The 17,898-nt window shown below is 41.5% G+C and overlaps 1 protein-coding gene across 1 annotated transcript in view; it reads right to left on the bottom strand.

Annotated features, from left to right (window-relative positions):
• Positions 1 to 17,898, bottom strand: part of mad1l1 (mitotic arrest deficient 1 like 1) — a 45,406-nt gene that overhangs the window by 9,849 nt on the left and 17,659 nt on the right. The window contains exons 12-17 of the mRNA XM_061830310.1: positions 15,058 to 15,198; positions 14,320 to 14,376; positions 12,785 to 12,876; positions 12,580 to 12,670; positions 8,068 to 8,287; positions 6,969 to 7,162 (exon numbers count right to left, since the gene is read on the bottom strand). Coding sequence (XP_061686294.1) covers positions 6,969 to 7,162; positions 8,068 to 8,287; positions 12,580 to 12,670; positions 12,785 to 12,876; positions 14,320 to 14,376; positions 15,058 to 15,198 — 795 coding nt within the window. The remainder of the gene's footprint in view (positions 1 to 6,968; positions 7,163 to 8,067; positions 8,288 to 12,579; positions 12,671 to 12,784; positions 12,877 to 14,319; positions 14,377 to 15,057; positions 15,199 to 17,898) is intronic.

Here is a 17,898-nt window from a genome sequence, read left to right as displayed (position 1 = left end):
AACAGTTTCGCCACATTTGCGTGGAATGTGTCTTCATTTCTAAGATTGCACCTCTACCCATCATATTTGCTTCTTTGCAAACTGGAAATCAACAAAAGAGAAAATCTGGACAATGGACAACAATCCAGAGCAATGGTGAGTGTGGTAAGGAAGTCAAGAAACGCATCCAAGCAGGTTGGAACAGCTGGCGGAAGGTGTCTGGTGTTCTATGTGACAGAAGAGTCGCTGAGGATGGAGCTGCCAGGCAAAAGAGGGAGAGGAAGACCAAAGAGAAGGTTTATGGATGTGGTGAGGGAAGACATGAGGGCAGTTGGGGTTAGAGAGGAAGATGCAGGAGATAGGCGAGGATGGAAAAAGATGACACGCTGTGGCGACCCCTAACAGGACAAGCCGAAAGGAAATGAAGAAGAGGACTATACCAGGTGTTATTCTCTACCTTAAGTCAGTAGAAGTGGCACACACACACACCCACCCATACAAGCTAAAAAAAAAAAAAAAGTTTAAAAAACAATAACAGCAAAGATTCAGCACTCAGCTTGCGTCTATCGATTTGCTCGTTAAAAAAATGAAAAACACACTGCATAAGAACATCTAAAGTTGAAAAAAAAAGGTTGTATTGAGGCTTTTTTTTCCAACTCCCTCCATTTCCTACAGCAACTTCTCCGCTTTTTTTGTGTGACTCACAATGACCCAGTCTAATAAAAGGGAGGAGACAGAATCATTAGGACATTCTGCAATTTAGAGCTGTGAGGGGAAAGTAAAAGCAAGAAAGGCCATACAAAAAAAATAAAGGTAGCTTCTATGTCCAGGAAAGATGGCCAAGAAAAACGGACACTTAATAAAGTCCACTTGATGATCACTGGCGTGCCTTAATGTGCCACCTGTGTTTGATCGACCACTTGGGAGTGATTAACCGGCACTTCCAATAGCAGCGTCGCGCAGGTGCAACCCAGCTTTTCCTCCGCAAAGACATTAAAATACCTGGCGGGAGGCGCTGCATTCATTAGAAGACTCATACAGTGGTGCTTTGAGATATGAGTTGAAATGTGCTCCATGACCACCCGTGTAATCTTCACTTGTATCTCAAATCATATTACCCCATCGAAATAAAATGGAAATGGCATTAAAGCATTACACCCAAACCCACCCTCCCAAAAAAAAAATTGTACATAGTGTATTTCTTAACGAAAATTGCACTCTAATACAGGACTGGATTTCACGCACTATAAGGCGCACCTGAAAGCCTTTAATTTTCTCAAAAGCCGACGGTGCACCTTATAATCCAGTGCGCCTTATATATGGATCAATATTGAGCTTTTAGTGCAACTCCATCTAATGGCTGCATAACGGAACCCCATCCTCTACTGTAGCGTCTATTCTATGCGCCTTATAATGCGGTGCGCTTTATAATCCGGTGCACCTTGTATATGAAAAATTCTTAGAAAAGGCCATTCACTGAAAGTGCCCCTTATAATGCAGTGCGCCTCATAGTGCGGAAACTATAGAACTTTATTAGAAATGACAAGTAGAATGTAAATGAATTGTTTTATTATATTCATTCATTGTGAATACTTATTTCAGAGATGGTGGCACTGAAGAAAACAACAGGAAGCAGAACTGAAGGTAGCAGAAATGAAGATGTTGAGGTTCCCACTCGGAGAGAGCAGGTTGGACAGGATTAGAAACAAGCTCATTAAAGGGACAGCCAAAGTTGGATGTTTTGGAGACGATGTTCGAGAGAGCAGACTACGATGTTTTGGACATGTTCAAAGCCGAGAGATGGAGTATATTGGTAGAAGGGTACTGAGGATGGAGCTGCCAGGCAAAAGAGCGAGAGGAAGACCAAAGAGAAGGTTGATGGATGTTGTGAGGGAAGACATGAGGGCAGTTAGGGTTAGAGAGGAGGATGCACGAGATAGGCATAGATGGAAAAAGATGACACGCTGTGGCGACCCCTAATGGGACAAGCCGAAAGGAAAAGAAGAAGAATTGTCAATCCTTAGTTCCCCTTTTTCTGATGGCTGACAAGAAAGAGCTCCAGAGTGGTCGTGCCAGCAGACTAACCAAAGGGAAGATGCATGTTCAGGGTTTTCAGCGAGAGCTAGCTAGCTAAGTAACGGCACATCGCAATTGCGCTAGTCTTATGCCAGACTCTAAAATGCAACATAAGAACACAATTCTGGAAAAATGAAAAGGTGAAAGTTTAATGCTAGAATAGAACATCGTATTGTCTTTACAAATGTTTTCAGCAATTATCTTCAAATGTAAAATGTACTTTGCTCCCTCTCTGAATTCATGGTTTTTTTCCTTGTGAATTTTCAGACGTACAACAGCCTTAACCAGGTAAATTGGACTATTGCAGTTGTTAAAATGGGAATCATGTATTTTAGTTGAAAGTAATTCCCTCACTTTGAAACTTGTCAGAAGAAAATGAGTAGCTGGCACAGTTATACACCATTTATCTCCCTGATTAGCAGGAGCTCATAAATACCTCATCAAGGATGCTAATCAGACGTCACACCTGGGGGGTGCGCTAAAAATACAAAATGGCTCACGCAGGCTCCTGTTATTTCCACCACAAATTAAGACTCAATAGAGCTCTAACTCAATCAACACATTTATTCAGTGACATGTCATGATTGCTACGCTAAATTCTCCTGGAGAGAACTTGACAGAAAAGAACAATTTCAGGATATCTGGCCCCTAACCGAGGATGAGTGTGATGGAAAACTGGGGCTACGTCCAAGCGAGTCGGTGATCCGTGGCAACTTCTCCTATTAAACTGTTACCAACCGAGTCCCGCGATGGGATGATGGTGTCGTCTCCAGTGATTTAAATGGACTGAGATGTCGGACCAGCTGGCCGACAAGGGGGGGGAACCTCGCTTAATGGAGGAAATAAGTGTGCACTTGGGGTTCTACCACATAAAAAGGGCGAGACAGGAGAATTGAGTTTAGCCAACATTAAAAGATTAACTGCACCATTTGCTGCTTCTTTGGTCTTTTTGTAATCCTTATTAAAAATAATATCACGCAAGACATTGGAAAATGACAATACCTTAGTTCAGGGCTGTCAAATTCATTTTTATCATGGGTCATATTATAGCTGTGGTTTCTGTCACAACTGTGACTTATTGTATTGTACATACAAACAACACATTGATGAAGAACTAATTTTGAAAACCGGGGTCAAGGATAATGGTTTGTCCAGTTATTGTTCAAGAATTGCAAAAAGCTAAACAAAAAACTAAACAAAACATTTTTGAATGTGTCATTATTTATTACATATGACAATTTTGATTTTTTTCAAAAATGTGCCCGAGTTTATTGTGGGCACGTTTGTCTTTTTCTTTCATTCACTTTAATACAAAATAGACGTCAGACATGACAAAATCTTAAATAATCCTGAGCACAACTCGGGCTGAAATGATTATTTAAATAATAATAGACTTTAAACTGATCTGATTGGGTTGCTGGGTATCGGCCAATAGGTATCATTTTATAACGATCGATTGATCAGCTTTAATGCCAAAACTCGCCCATCTGATCAATAACATCATTAATATGGGCCGCAAAAGAAATTTAATCTGCGTCTCCACGGTATACAGAATATTTGAATCCAAAAGCTAGTTCCTTTATAGGCTTGTCACATGTCTTTTAAGGTTGTAACGTAAATATCAGACCACCAATAAAGTTATTAAAAAAAAAAAAACATCACGTTGGCGGTCTGGGATAGAAAACCCCTCTCAAGACAGATTCGTGGATGGATCAGACTACGAGACAAATTTGGTCTTTTACGATTGCACTGTCAGACTACTGCAAAAAAAACAATTTACCACGAAATCCCGTCTTTTCCAATCACTGGGCTTTATCTTGTGAACTCAAATGTGACCAGATAAACTCGTTACCATGGCAACAACAACAGATTGCGCCGTGTGCATTATAACAAAATGGGGAAAAATGCGTAGTGGTGGGCACCGGTGCTCGAGCAAGGACTTTAATTCAGATATACCTTGAGATATGTTCACATACTGTTAATATGATGCACCATTGAAACATAGTGGTAGCACTATCGATTGTATTATATTTTTATTGTGAATGACAACTTATATGCATTTTTACTGGCTGTAAACTGTGCAATTAAAACAGCGTCCGGTAGATTGATCGGACACTCCTGAAAAACAGTGGCCAAAACCACACACAATGCGCCAGAGTTCAGTCGGGTTGAGATGTGTCGCTCAGTGTGTGGCAGTCTTTAGCTGCATAGTTAAGATGCTAACAGGGCTGACATTTTGAGACGTCAACGTAGCTCACACTAATAATCAAAAACTGTCAAGGATGACATAACGCAAGTTGTTTCCACTTAAATATGAAAAAAAAAAGGTTCATTTTCTTTTTAGAAACTTGTGTAAAATGTTAATCATGACGCTACATTTAAGAGCTTTCATGATGACGGGAATTTAACTTTGGATTTTAATCTCTCTATCAATTATATTGGATATTTTCTCGATTGTCATAATTGGGAAATAAACAGTGCGAGTGAGGCGGAAGCAGGTTAAACATTTTACACTATTATTGGGGGATTGGGTGGCATTGTCTTGACAGCCATATTAGCGGGATTATCCGGCAGCCCCATGGCTCAGTTGGATGACGTTAGAATCCTATTTGTAAGACTCACATCCTTCATCTGTTATTCATCAATGCAATTAGTCCAATTTATGTTCTCGTGCACCCCACCAATTACAGTAGACCCTTGGGGATTGAAGTTACTTGCATATTTTTCCTGAAACAAACTATGCACACATCCATTATTTTTTCAGCTCACTGTAAACTTCTCAATTGGGCCCAAATGCAGTGCTCAGAAGGGTCCATGTCTGCAAAGGAGGAGCTAGTGCTGATAGCTGTCCAGATTTATAGCTGGCTGGCTTGACAGCAACAGGAGATTGACGGAAGATTCCAGCCGAGGCACGACAGGGAGGCCAAATGCTCTATGTTGACAGTGAACTCAACTCACTAATAAGGAGCGTGCCATTCCCCGTTGAAGTTAACTGTCAAACTGGAAATAAAACGCAATTTGACAGTGTATTTAACCAAACCACATCCTGGAGTGACGCCTTAATGAAGTCTGTTTAGCTTATTAATATAAAACACTAACACCCCAGTCCTGCCAAAAACAAATAGCATTAGTGTTCCAGATGTTAAGTTCCTTATAGTTTACAAAAAAATAACTAATATTACTGCAGGTTAACGAAGTTATAATAGACCGTTTTCTTTGTATATATATTTTGTTACTTCATACTGCCCACAGGTGGCCATGGCACGCACAACAGAAGGAGCAGGACAATGCCCATCAAATTGAACCCAAAAATGTGGCAAAAGCATTTTTTTTCTCCAATTGATTTAATAACGTAAAAGTTTTTAATAAAGTACAAAAATGCAGAGTGCCATTTTCTCATTTAAGAACACTACTAAAATTGATGTTGCTTTATGGGGGGCTTGGAATTCAAACATTCATTTCAGAGAGAACATTTACATTTATGGATTTTCTTTGTCAATCTGAAATAACGTCCTGGTTTAAAGGCAAGTAATTTATTTGTTTTATCAAAATAAACAATTGAATGGAGTAAAGTAAAAAACCTATTAAAATGACTCATGGGAAAGTAGTTGGATATTTTTAGCAGTTGTGACATCCGTTCAAGTGTTGTTTCTCTGTTGCATATTTTTCTGAAAATCTGTGTGTAGGCCATTAATTTTGAAGTACATTATTAAAGCACATAAACTAAAAATTTTGGCCATTATAAACATATGAGGAAGAGTTTTTAACCACTCGAGAATTTTTGCTATTTGCGAATTCACGTCTTGCTCAGTGTGTATTTCAGTGTTGTACTGCATTAGCGGAACCCACCTCACTGCAGCCACAGGCCACCAGGCGTGTGTCATACTTAAATAGATTGCAGAGGAAAGTCTGAATACTAAAACTGTTAGCACTGTGTGTGTTTGTCTTAATGCATGCGTTCCAACAGAGAGGGCAGGCATGGAAGTACAGAAGAGCACACGGTGTGAGGAGTGCACATGCATTTGAGTGTGACAGTGCTCACAATGAGGGCTTTGTTTCCGTGTGTGTGTGTGGTGTGTGTGTGTGTGTGTGTGTGCGCGCACTTTGAGGTTAATAAAAATCGACAGAGAATTATCTCTTCTGGCAGGGTCGCAGGTGTACTGGATGTACCAGCATGAAGGCGCACTCCCCTTCCTCCATCTTCTTATCTGACTTAGCATTAGTGATTATCTCATAGACGCTATCGTTCCAGGGCTGAGATTAAACCGCCGAGCCCTGTTCCAACTTTGTTGCCGTCTAAACTTTTTACTTGACTACTTCCGGTTGTGTGACTTCACAATAACTGTCTCTGAAGTTCCCCAAACATTACAGTAGCATGAAATTAATTTCCCATGCCTGAATAACAGATTCGAAATAGCTCTCTCTCTAAGTGAGAGATCTCAGACAGAGATGTCTTTCAGTAAAGTGGTACCTCTATTTACAAATGTCTCTACGTGACGAAAAATTCAGGTTATGAAAAGCCTCCTAAAAATAAAAAGATTTTTACTAGGCTATATCGCCCACCCGTAGCATAGTAAAAAAAAACACCTCACCCTCAATCACATCTTTTTTAATCCAGTAGGATTCGTACCAGTTATATAGTTCACGTTAAATTTTGAAAAATGTTCTGTTGACTGTGTAGGAAAAGAACTCAAAAGAACTACGTATGGGTATATAAATGCGTGTGTGTGTGTGGTTGTTATCAATTTATGCAGGCCGGCCATATGGGGCACAAAGCAATAAGGTGGAGTAATGGTGCATAAATGCGTTTGGACCTCGCAAGGTCAAATTCCTCCCTCTGTCCCTCTGTGTAGCATTTGCAGATGGCACAGCACAGCGTCAAGATGGTACGATACAAAATAAAATGTGCCAACCTTTTTGAAAACAAGGCAGTCCTCCATGTGCTCGGCGTAGACGGAGGTGAGCCGGTACTGGTTCTCGATCGGGATGTCCAGCTGGTAGCCAGTGAGAATGTAGCAGACGGTGCGGAACTCCTGGATCTTCTGTTGGAAAACCTCCTTCAGACGCTGGTTCTTGAGCTCTGACCGCTCAATCTGCTTCAGCAAATCTGGGGAGGCGCGTGAACAGGTGAGAGGTGTTTCTTTATAACTCATCTTCTAGAACAATAGAGTACCTGCTTTCGATCTGTACTCATTTGTAGGAATTCACTTATAGAAAATCTTTCATGATCTATGTTGTCCTAACTTACCAGATGGCTCTACGAAGCTTGGGAATTTAGCATCGGCAATCTATCTGGACGATTTGCTTCTGATTCCAGTGAATTCCCTGGTCAATTTAGCCAAAGTAAAAGGCCTGAATTCTACCACAAAACTGCCGACTTTCAGTTTAATCATTGAGGCGTTATTAGGAATCCCATTCGTGTTTTTGGCAGCACACAACGTGCAATATGACTTGGTGCAAGACACACACCACTTGCAATGTGATTGGCTGCTTCAATGTGGTAATACATGCCCTATTACACTTAGATGGAAAAGTAAGTATGACTTTGGTGTAGTGTCGTGGATATAAACTCTACTAATCTTCACCTACCCTAACCCAATCTAAAACACACTAATCCCAACCCCAGCCTTAAACCCATCCACAGCAAACGTGAATGTTTTTCATTTGTACTAATGATAGTAGTAGTACTAGTGATACATATTTAGAAGGTCATCTTGTTACATCTTCCCCTTCAGGCGATGCAGGAGGCAATCATATTGTAGTGAAGCATAACTGCTCTAAACTTAATGGAATTCCTAATAAAGGGTCCTTGTAACTTTAATGATATACATGTACAGAAAACCTAATTTTGTGTTGATTGGTGAAACTGGTGTCAGTCCTTGAACTGAGCTCTTCGTAGGCTTAAGTCTTGTGTGATTGCGATTATTTTGTTGTAAATCTGCAAAGTGTACACTGGATACAATATAAACCTATATTGTACTGACGTGTGAACAGAAAAGTTGAGTTTCTCACCCAGGACCTCCTTGGGTGGTGGCAAACTCAGGTTGGCCGAGTGCAGAACAGCATCCACGTGGGCCCCGCGCCCCCCCTCCTGCACTTTGCGCACCACTTCCCGGAGGCGGTCCACTTCTTGCCGCAGGGCCTCAGTCTCCTGCTGCTGCTGCTGCTTGGCCACTGCCGTGGGGTTCATCTTGAAGTTGAGCACGCAAGTCTTGAGTGGGTCGTAGTTCCCCTGGGACACGCAATAGTGACATCTTTACTGTACAAACGGTGTAGGTCCAGGGTCCGAAAGACAATTATTGCTGCGTCAATATAGAAAACACTGACACAACAAATGAAGTGGGATCCAAACATTGACCTATACCATCAAACCACAGAAATACAACCCTGTTTCTCTCAATGTTTTTCAGAGTAATATAGAATTACTGCCACAATTAAAAGTCAAAGTTGACCACCCCCACAAAACAACAACTAGAACTCTTTAACTGAAGAATCAAAGGCAACAAGAAAGTAATGTATTTCATCCTGCAACCCAAAACAACAAGCAAGCAAATGCATTTTAACTATGCTCAAACTCCCACAGAGGCGGCGATCCAAAACATGTGGAAAAAAAAAAATTGCTCTCATCGTGCACAGCCGCTGGCATTTGCAAGGAAAACTAAGATAAAGTGACGCAACATAAGCGATCGTTTAGTTGGCAACAGAAAACATTTCAAAGACAATCCGAGCAAACGGCAGAATATTGCAGAATCTAGTGGCGTGCCCGAGGGTACGGGCCTGAAATCAGAGCTGTGGAAGGACCTCATCCAAGGAGGCCAATGGATGTGCTGGAAAACAACTCGCCAGGTCACTGAAAAAAAATTAAAAAAAATAAACATGCATGTTTGCTTCACTGAAAACTGGTGTCTTTGATAAGTTTAAGTTTCACTAATTTGCGCTTTGAAACTTACAAAAATATGAACGATGAACGACTGGTTAGCAAATCTGTCTCGGTCCTGAGGATCTGGGTTCAAATCCCAGACATGCCTGTTTGGAGTTAGTATGTTCTCCCCGTGTGGGTTTCCTCTGGGGACTCAGTTTTCCTCCCACATGCCTAAAAACTAGGCTTCACTATCAGGTTTTTTGGGGCCGATCACAGAGTTTAAAAAAAAAAGATAACTGATGCGATCACAAGATGGAACAATGAGTCTATTTAAATGACCTCCTCATTCACGGTATATCCTTGTGTACTTAATTGCTGATTTGAATTATATGTTCATTGACAAACTCAGACCAAATCTTTTCAATGTCACATCTTGTCCAGATCCAAGACACTAGGCCTTTTCTTCAATTAGGAAGAAAGCACAAGCAATACTGTAGCTGCTTTAATCTGTGTTTTGAAATAAATGTAAATAAATAGACGCGCATTACGGCTTCATCAGTGTATCTCTTTTCGATCTCAAAGCATAGTCACAGCAGCTTGCTTGATGCAATCGCTTGCAAGGGAAACATCTTTCTCCCATCTTGGACTTTTGACAGCAACAACATGAAGAGAAAAGCAGGGAAATATTCCACAAGCATCATTCAGATGAAAGTGAACGCGGAATAGAAGAAAATAAAATTGCACAATAACAATGTTGATGCTGTAGCCTGCCGTGGTCTGCTATATACCTTCACTTGGTTCAAATTTGAATATTTTTTGGCTGCTACGTGGAGAAAAATTAAGTTTACTTTTCTCAATGTTGGAATAGAGGTGGAAGCCAAGAGGAAAGTTTCATTCTTTCTCCAATACCTTGTGAAGACCTCGCCAGAAGGCAAAGACCAATGGCATGGATCGATTAACCACAAATCAAAGGACTTACACAATGAGAAAGAACCATTCAAACCAATAAAACCAAACCAATAATTTCTTCAGTCGAGCTAAATTTATGTTTTTGTAAATCCCCATTGGCGCAAGCATATTACTTAGCAGAGGAAAAGAAACTACAGGATCTCCTCATTGGCACCAAGGGAAATCTGACGACATACTGACTCGAGATCAAGCGCTGCCAACATATAAAACCTCACTTCCAGAACATTTTTTCAAAATTTGTCTTAATTTCTATATTTTTGAAATGTTGTCAAGAACATTTCCGCGCAACAGTCATAATCATAAACGTGAATAAATTATGGTTTCATTACATTAACCTTAATCGTGACCACAGTTGGAGCCTGAATCAATGTACCAGTATATGAGGTTTTGACATCCATCCATCCATCCATCCATCCATCCATCCATCCATCCAGTATCCAAGCCTCTTATCCTCACAAGGGTCACAGGAAAGATGGAGCCTATCCTAGCTAGGTTCGGGCGAAAGGCGGCCTACACCCTGAACTGGTCGCCAGTCAGTCGCAGGGCAGATATCGACACCAACACCAAAGGCAGGCGTGTGTACCACTACACCATCAGTGACTGGTTTTGACATTCCATCACCAAAAATATTTGTCTATGGTTTAATTCATCAATGCCAACTCCATTTTCAATGCTCATAAAAAAAATGAAAAAAAGAAACGTTTAGTAATGCAGAATAAGCAGATCTCAAACATCCCAATTAAAACTTGGCAAACAAACAACATTGCTGATAGACTAAATTGGGTAATTTTTGTATGGATGATAATTTTGGTTTCTATTTTGTCGAACATACTTCTTGTATGCATACAAGAAGTACATGTAAGACAAAATAATTACATCTTTACTGCGTAATGATGCCAATTGCCCCATTGCGGGACTAATAAAGGTTATCAATACAAATAATCATATGAATCTAATTTTAACCTAGCCACATTCTGAAGTGATGGGGTTAGGTTAATGCAGCAGCTATTAATCCGGTCACTTCATTCATTCTTCAGTGATGCCAACCTTCCCCCCCAGTGTTAAGGGGTTGAGGTCGGGGAAAAAAGCAGCTCCTAAGAGAGCCCTTGGCTGCACTCACACAGTCATGCCTCCCCACATTTTGACTGTAATTGCCTTAAACGGGTTGGTCATGCTTCAGAACACAGATTCTTTTCACACCGGCGCCAAATTTAAGCAGATACACCGGCTCCCACGTTTCATCATGGGCGCGTTAGGCTGACTCAGTTGGAGATTTGGGAGACCAGACGACTGTGAGGATGAAACGCTCACGAACAGACAAGTTGAAAAGAGGAGAGGCTGGAATTGAGGAGCTTAGTTAAGTAAGACCTGCCGCACACCAAGCGACTAGGCCAAACCCAACTGAGTGGGTTTCAGCAACTGGTTTTCACACACAGGTATGTGTGTTCCCTCGGTACAATATAGTTCACTTTGTGACTTTGCTATTACACATTACCAACAATGCAAATACAAATGTGACAGCGTACAGTAGATGATGCACATGCGTTGATATTACATAAAGTGTAGCGTTAGTATTGTAAAAGATGTAGCATTGAACATGTTGACAAAGGCTGCAGACTTTAGAAAAGCAGTAAAATTCTTGAATCAAAACAGGTTGCTTTCATCTACTTATTGCAGCTCCTGAGGCTGCCTCTCCTTTGTAATTCTGTAGTCAATGTTCCCTCTAATTTTTTATGTGTCTGAGCAAACACACTAAGGCCGTGAGTGCTGCTTTTGACCACTGTGAGCAACATTAGAGGTATGCAATGTGGTCACATCAGTGTCATCCATTGAAGTTACATGGTTCATTCAAAGGTTCAGATTACATTCCCATCAGAACATTTTTAAGAACAATTTTGTGTTTTTGCAAACTTTCATTGAAAATGTCAAAAAACAAAAAAATACATTACAATAGAAATACATACCAAGCCAACTATTAACTATAAATTTGAAATTTCACTTCCAACTTTTGTTTCATTTTATTTTTTTAACCCACAATGATATCCCTATCTGTTTTTCTTGGTGTAAAACTGAATTATTCCTTGCAGAATATCTTTGGCAATGCATGTTGAAAGCTGAATGAGGCTCCCAAACAATTTTAGGGTTAATGTTATGTTGCCTCCTATATTTAAAATACAGAATTAGCTTTTTGGGCAACGTATCGTCTGTGCTTTCATCATCGATCAGGCTGTGCCAAGGTGAAATTTTAACATTATACACCATCTCATCCTGTGTTTTCTACTTTGGCCTCAGACCAGACCTTTTTTTACTAAAAAAAAAAAGAGAAAATCTCATCCAGTTTCACCACCATTTCTTCAATTATTCACATACCCCGGTGTTTGCAATTATGAGTATACCCCTTTAAAATGGAGGGGGGCAGTGTCAGGTAAACTAGGAAGTAGAGTGCGTGGCCCGGTGTGGCCGAGCAGCAGCTCTTTGTGAGAGGAAGTTTGCTGCAGTGTTTAAAAAAAAAAAAAAAAAAACAAGCCAGCCTGTAGTTCACTGCGCTGGATCTGTTTTCCTCTGCGCTGAGAGTGCGCGACAAGTGCGCCAATGCGCAGTTGCACAGCTTAGAGGGAACATTGTCTGTAGTGCAGTTTGACCCTCCTGGTCCTGTGTGAGTTATTGGCGAGTGGGAAGAAATTGGTACTTGCCTGTAGGTTGTGTCGCTCCAGTCTCATCTCCAGTGTTTCTTTCAGTTCCTCCAAACGCTGCCGCTCCATCTCGAGCTCTTCAACTTTCCGTCTGCAATAAAAAGTAAACTGAATTTTATTGAATGAATCTCAACCGAAATGATCATCAATTACTGCTAGCAATGACATCAAAATGGCAATTGCCCTTGTGAGTGTAGCCACCAACCTGAGCATTGTAACCTCTTCTTTGCTCACTGAGGAGGTGATGTCACCCATTGAGGCCTGCTGCTTACGCAGAGACTCCATCTCAAAATGCATCTGTAACAGAGGAGTGGCCCAACATTCTTTGTAGTCCTTACTGAAAGCAACGTCCATGTTTTTGTAAATATTAACAAAACTGGAGTCTTCTATAAACACCAGATATTTGAAATGTCAAAGACATTGTAGAGTTGAAGCCAAAAATTTACAAACACTGCAAAACATTTTAACACCTTGAATTTTGAGGTGCAGTGGAAATCCAGACCTTTTAGTTTCTGGACCTCTTGTCACCATGAACTACTCGTAAATGTTCCTGAGGTTGTGGTGGAAAGGAGGATAACAAAGTTCCATCTGAGGTGCGTGTTCCGAGACTGTCCACTTCTTTCTTGCACATTTTCGTTCTGACATTGCAGCATTTTTGGCAATTATACCTCATATCCATTTACACACCCATTTGCCATCTTCCGCTGACATCTGCCACTAATCCTCACCGCTGCCTCCCGAGACAGAGAAGTAATTACTGCTCTGGGAGACAGGTGGATTTCACGCATCAATAGCGACTCGCCACTGCCGTGTTGATGTCTCCCCGGCAACAAGGAGCCATTAAAAAGTAAGATGGAGTGAGTGCAGACATGGAGACGGCCAAAGTTTAAGAGGACGAGAAGTGGAGCACGTCTGACATTTCCTCAATAACACAGAGAGCATACTATACAAACCCCAATTCCAATGAAGGTCCCCCAACAATTGGAAGTGCTGACTGTGTGGCATGTAGTTCCGCTTTTGGAGTCTGGAGGGTACAGCTGCGTTATTTCTTTTCCGACCCCGCCTGTGTGGAGTTTGCATATTCTCCCCATGCCTGTGTGGGTTTTCTCTAGGCACTCCGGTTTCCTCCCACAGCCCAAAAACATGGAATCATTACAGACTCCTAAATTCCCCCTAGGTGTGATTGTGAGTGTCACTGTTGTCTGTCTTCATGTGCCCTGCGATTGGCTGGCAACCAGTTCAGGGTGTACCCCGCCTCCTGTCCGTTGACAGCTGGGATAGGCTCCAGCACTCCTGCGACCCTTGTGAGGATAAGCGGCTAAGAAAATGGATGGAAGTATTATTTGTGTGTCTGAACGGACTTCCGAACACATGTTGAAGCCACGAAGAGGATTCAGCCATCCAAACTGTACCGTGACTAGCTGAACTGGACCAAATAAGATTGAGCTATTTTATGAAGTCAATATTCAAATCTTGTTGAGAGAATAAGTGCGTTCTGGTAGTGGTGCATTAACAAATGGATCTTTTTTAGCTGTGCCGTTGATATTTTTAGCCATCGCTTGAATATAGGACACATTTTTCACAGTGTAAACATCAAGCAGCTCACAAGGTCAAAGAAGTGAGGAGAACGTCAGCCTGACAGCACAACTATGCTCATTTACAGCTTGATACTTGTTTACCAAAATATACAGCTTGAAATGGAGCAGTCTGAACTTGAAGTTTGTGTGATTTCTCACTTACGGTCTGCAGCTGCAGTTTGAGCGTGCCCGTCTCGTCCTGTGCTTTGGTGAGCTGCCCCTGAGTATAAGAACACAACTAAAAAGTTAGACACAAAACACCTCTTTGTGGTTCTCAATTCAGATGTCTTAGGTAATTTAATAGGGGAAAAACTTGTCAGTTATCTGGCCCTGCGTGAAAAAGTAATAGCCCCTTAAACCTAAAACTGGTTTGGCTATCCTCAGCAGCAGCAACTGAAATACGTTGTTTTCTATTCGAGCTGCCTCAACCCCGACTGAGCGGCCATGGACGGTCGCCACAGCAAAAGGGCAAGAAAAATAAGTGTGAGTCAATGCAAAAAACATTGACATCTTACTTACAAATAGGTTTGAGCCACTTTTACAAGAACCTGGCCAAAAATGATCATGCCATACCACCACTATAAGGTATGAAATCAAATCATACAAGAAAAAAAAAATGGGACAAACATTAATAGTCGGTGATGTAGCTTTTAAGGATGTGAAAGGTTTTAGAATGAATGGGATTTTTTTTTTGTCATCATACCACTGAACAATGGGAGAGGAGAACTTATTAGTACACAAATAAAAGCAAACCCATTGAATCTTCAATCACACTGCTGTCCCCAGTCAAGCCGGCCAGGTGGCAGACACTAGCTACTCCTAACACAACATGGCACCTAAGGAGGAGCAGGGCTTTTGGACACAAACTTGGGGCATAATAATAATGATGGACATCAGACACCTCCATCTCCGAGTTGAGGTTCTGCATCTTGAGAAGCACCTCCTCTGCCTCCTTCAGACGTTTGCCAAGCTGCGGGGAGTGTTCAGTGGGCGCCAGCTCACTGTCGTACGACTCCAAGATGGCGCGCATGCCGTCTCGCTCCTGCAAGACAGACACAGGTACATTAACCTCTTGGGAAATCTTGCAGACGAGGTTGAGACATTGCAGTATTTTTGACGTGCAATATTTGTCAAGGAAAGTGAAGTGTGTCTCATTTGCTATTTTCCTGATTGGCCTGCCACTTCTCAGCAGTTTGCGTGTGACAGGCAAAGGCTTTCTATTTTTTTTTTTTTTTTTTGTAAATCAGAAACAAAGCTCGGGCAAGCGGCTGAAGACTTCGGGGTCACTCTTGTCGTCGTTACTGCTCGTGGGACTCCAAACAGGAGAGGAAGAAGACAGGTAAAATCAAAGTGGAGCATGATCACAGAGGCACGTCTCGAGACAAATGACGCAACACAGCCTCATCTCGCTCGCATTTTAGATATAAGGGCTTGCTTTGTGTTAGGTGTGTACTGGATGTGAATGGAGATCCAGATGTTATGGTGATGACTGCATGTGTGTCCACTGATGTTTACCTTGCGTGCATGAAAATGCAGAGAGGTTTGCATTATTATATGTACAGTATGTGAATGGACAGACATTTTGACATTGTCTATCCATCCATTTTCTTTGCCGCTTGACCTCACGAGGGTCGCGGGGAGTGCTGGAGCCTATCCCAGGTGTCAATGGGCAGGAGGGGGTGTACACCCTGAACTGGTTGCCAGCCAATTGCAAGGCACACAGAGTCAGAAACAGTCGCACTCACAATCACACCTAGGGGCAATTTAGAGTGTCCAATTAATGTTGCGTGTTTTTAGAATGTGGGAGTAAATTGGAGCGCCCGGAGAAAACCCACGCAGGAACGGGGAGAACATACAAACTCCACACAGGTGGGTCCAGGATCAAACCTGGGACCTCAGAACTGTGAGGCCAACGCTTTCCAGCTGAGACACCGTGCCGCATATTGACATTGTGTTTATGTGAACATACAGAATTTCACACTGTGCGTGCGAGCGAGATGACATTTACAAGGGGCGTATATGAAAGGACACCATTGCATGTGTGTAGATCTAAAAATATTCACATTATGTGTTTATGAATGGAAATACATGTTTACGCAAAATTATATGTGCATTAATGGGCAGAATTATACCGCGTTAATGTGAATACACACAGAAGTTTATATTGTGTGCATGGAAATTGTCAAACGTCTACATGGTGTTTGTGCATCTACAAATATATAATGATAACTTTTCTGTGTGAATGGACAGACATCCTTACAATACTCGTATGTGGGTAACGGATGCACGTTTTCAACATATAAGCATGTGATTAGATATACAGATGTTTAAAAGTGTGACCATTCTATCATTTGGGTGTAAAAAAAAAAAAAAAAAAAAAAGGACCTCAAGGTCAGGCTCGTACGCGGGAGTCAAATGAGAAGGGCTGAAAGACGGGCGAATCCAAAGCGCAATGATGACACACGAATGCAGGGAAAACAAGATGAAGAAGAAAAGCCTCAAGTCAGCAGTTTCACAAGTGTCACTCACAGTGATGCCACATCCGCAAACAGCTCACCCACTGTCAGGAGGTGTGTGTGTGTGTGTGTGTGTGTGGTGTGTGTGTGTGTGTGTGTGTGTGTGTGTGTGTGTGTGTCCGCGTGTGCATATAGTAAAGCTTTTTAAAATACTATACACATTTTAGGGCGCAATTGATAGAATTCGTAACAGTATTTTATCTTTCATGTCAAGGATGGCAGTGATTTCCCAGAGCTCAACCAGGACAAAATGGGTTTTAGTTATTGGTCCTGAAGGCGAGAGAAAAGGAGAGATTTTTCCCAAAACAATAAGATTTTAAACGCTGACAATGTGTGAAGAGCCTGGGCGTAATATTTTAATCTGATTTAATTTTATTCCAGCAAACAGCAAAAAATTAAGACTAAGACATTAATCAAATCAACCGTCATAAGTCCTGAGGTCCTTCAGCACTGGCCTTTTAATTATTCCAAAAATTCAAAGAAAACCTTATGCAGGAGCTGCATTCAGTCATTATGACTCACTTTTGAAAGAAGGCTCAAGACTCACCTGTTTAGTTTAACTTCTGACTTTTAACTACCTTTTACCATATTTTAAAACCCTGGAGAAATCCTATTATACAGTAGTTGTTCATTGTATTCCTGAACGGTTATTTCCACGAGGGGTTGAATATTCAGCTGGAGTGCATGTAATGCTGAGCCCGTCCTAAAAAAAGCACTTTTGCAAATGAATATCAAATATAATGCGTATGCTGTTGCAATTGCTTCAGAGCGATCAGCCAGGGGACTTATCGTCTCTAAAATGCAAAAAAATGATCACTATAATCAGATGCTGATTAGGCCTGGCAACGTATCAGACGCGTGTGTAATTTGAAGGTGCTACGGTCGTACGACAACCTGCTAAGAAAAATGGGGAGAGGGAAACCGGCAATGTACCAAAGAGACATTCAGAGGTCGAGTTTGAACCGTGGAGCCCCGCTGGGTATTTACCGTCTATTAAGGCAAGCTTCATCTAAATCAAAAATCTGTCAGAGAAAGACTAAAAAGCTCTTAAAATGAAAAATAAACAAAAGGGAACAGGAGGACGAGGCGATAAGACTGTCATTACCATTTTCATCGCCTTTTTGAACACTGCCTCCAGGTCAATGGTGGCTGAACAATGTGGCGAGGTGGAGGCTGCATGCTATCTTTTTTTCCCCCATGCAAAATTCTGCTTGGTGAGGATATGC

Source organism: Syngnathoides biaculeatus, chromosome 9 (assembly GCF_019802595.1).
Source record: "Syngnathoides biaculeatus isolate LvHL_M chromosome 9, ASM1980259v1, whole genome shotgun sequence".
Taxonomy (NCBI): domain Eukaryota; kingdom Metazoa; phylum Chordata; class Actinopteri; order Syngnathiformes; family Syngnathidae; genus Syngnathoides; species Syngnathoides biaculeatus.
Note: the sequence above shows the minus strand (reverse complement) of the source record. Positions and strands in the feature narration are given on the sequence as shown.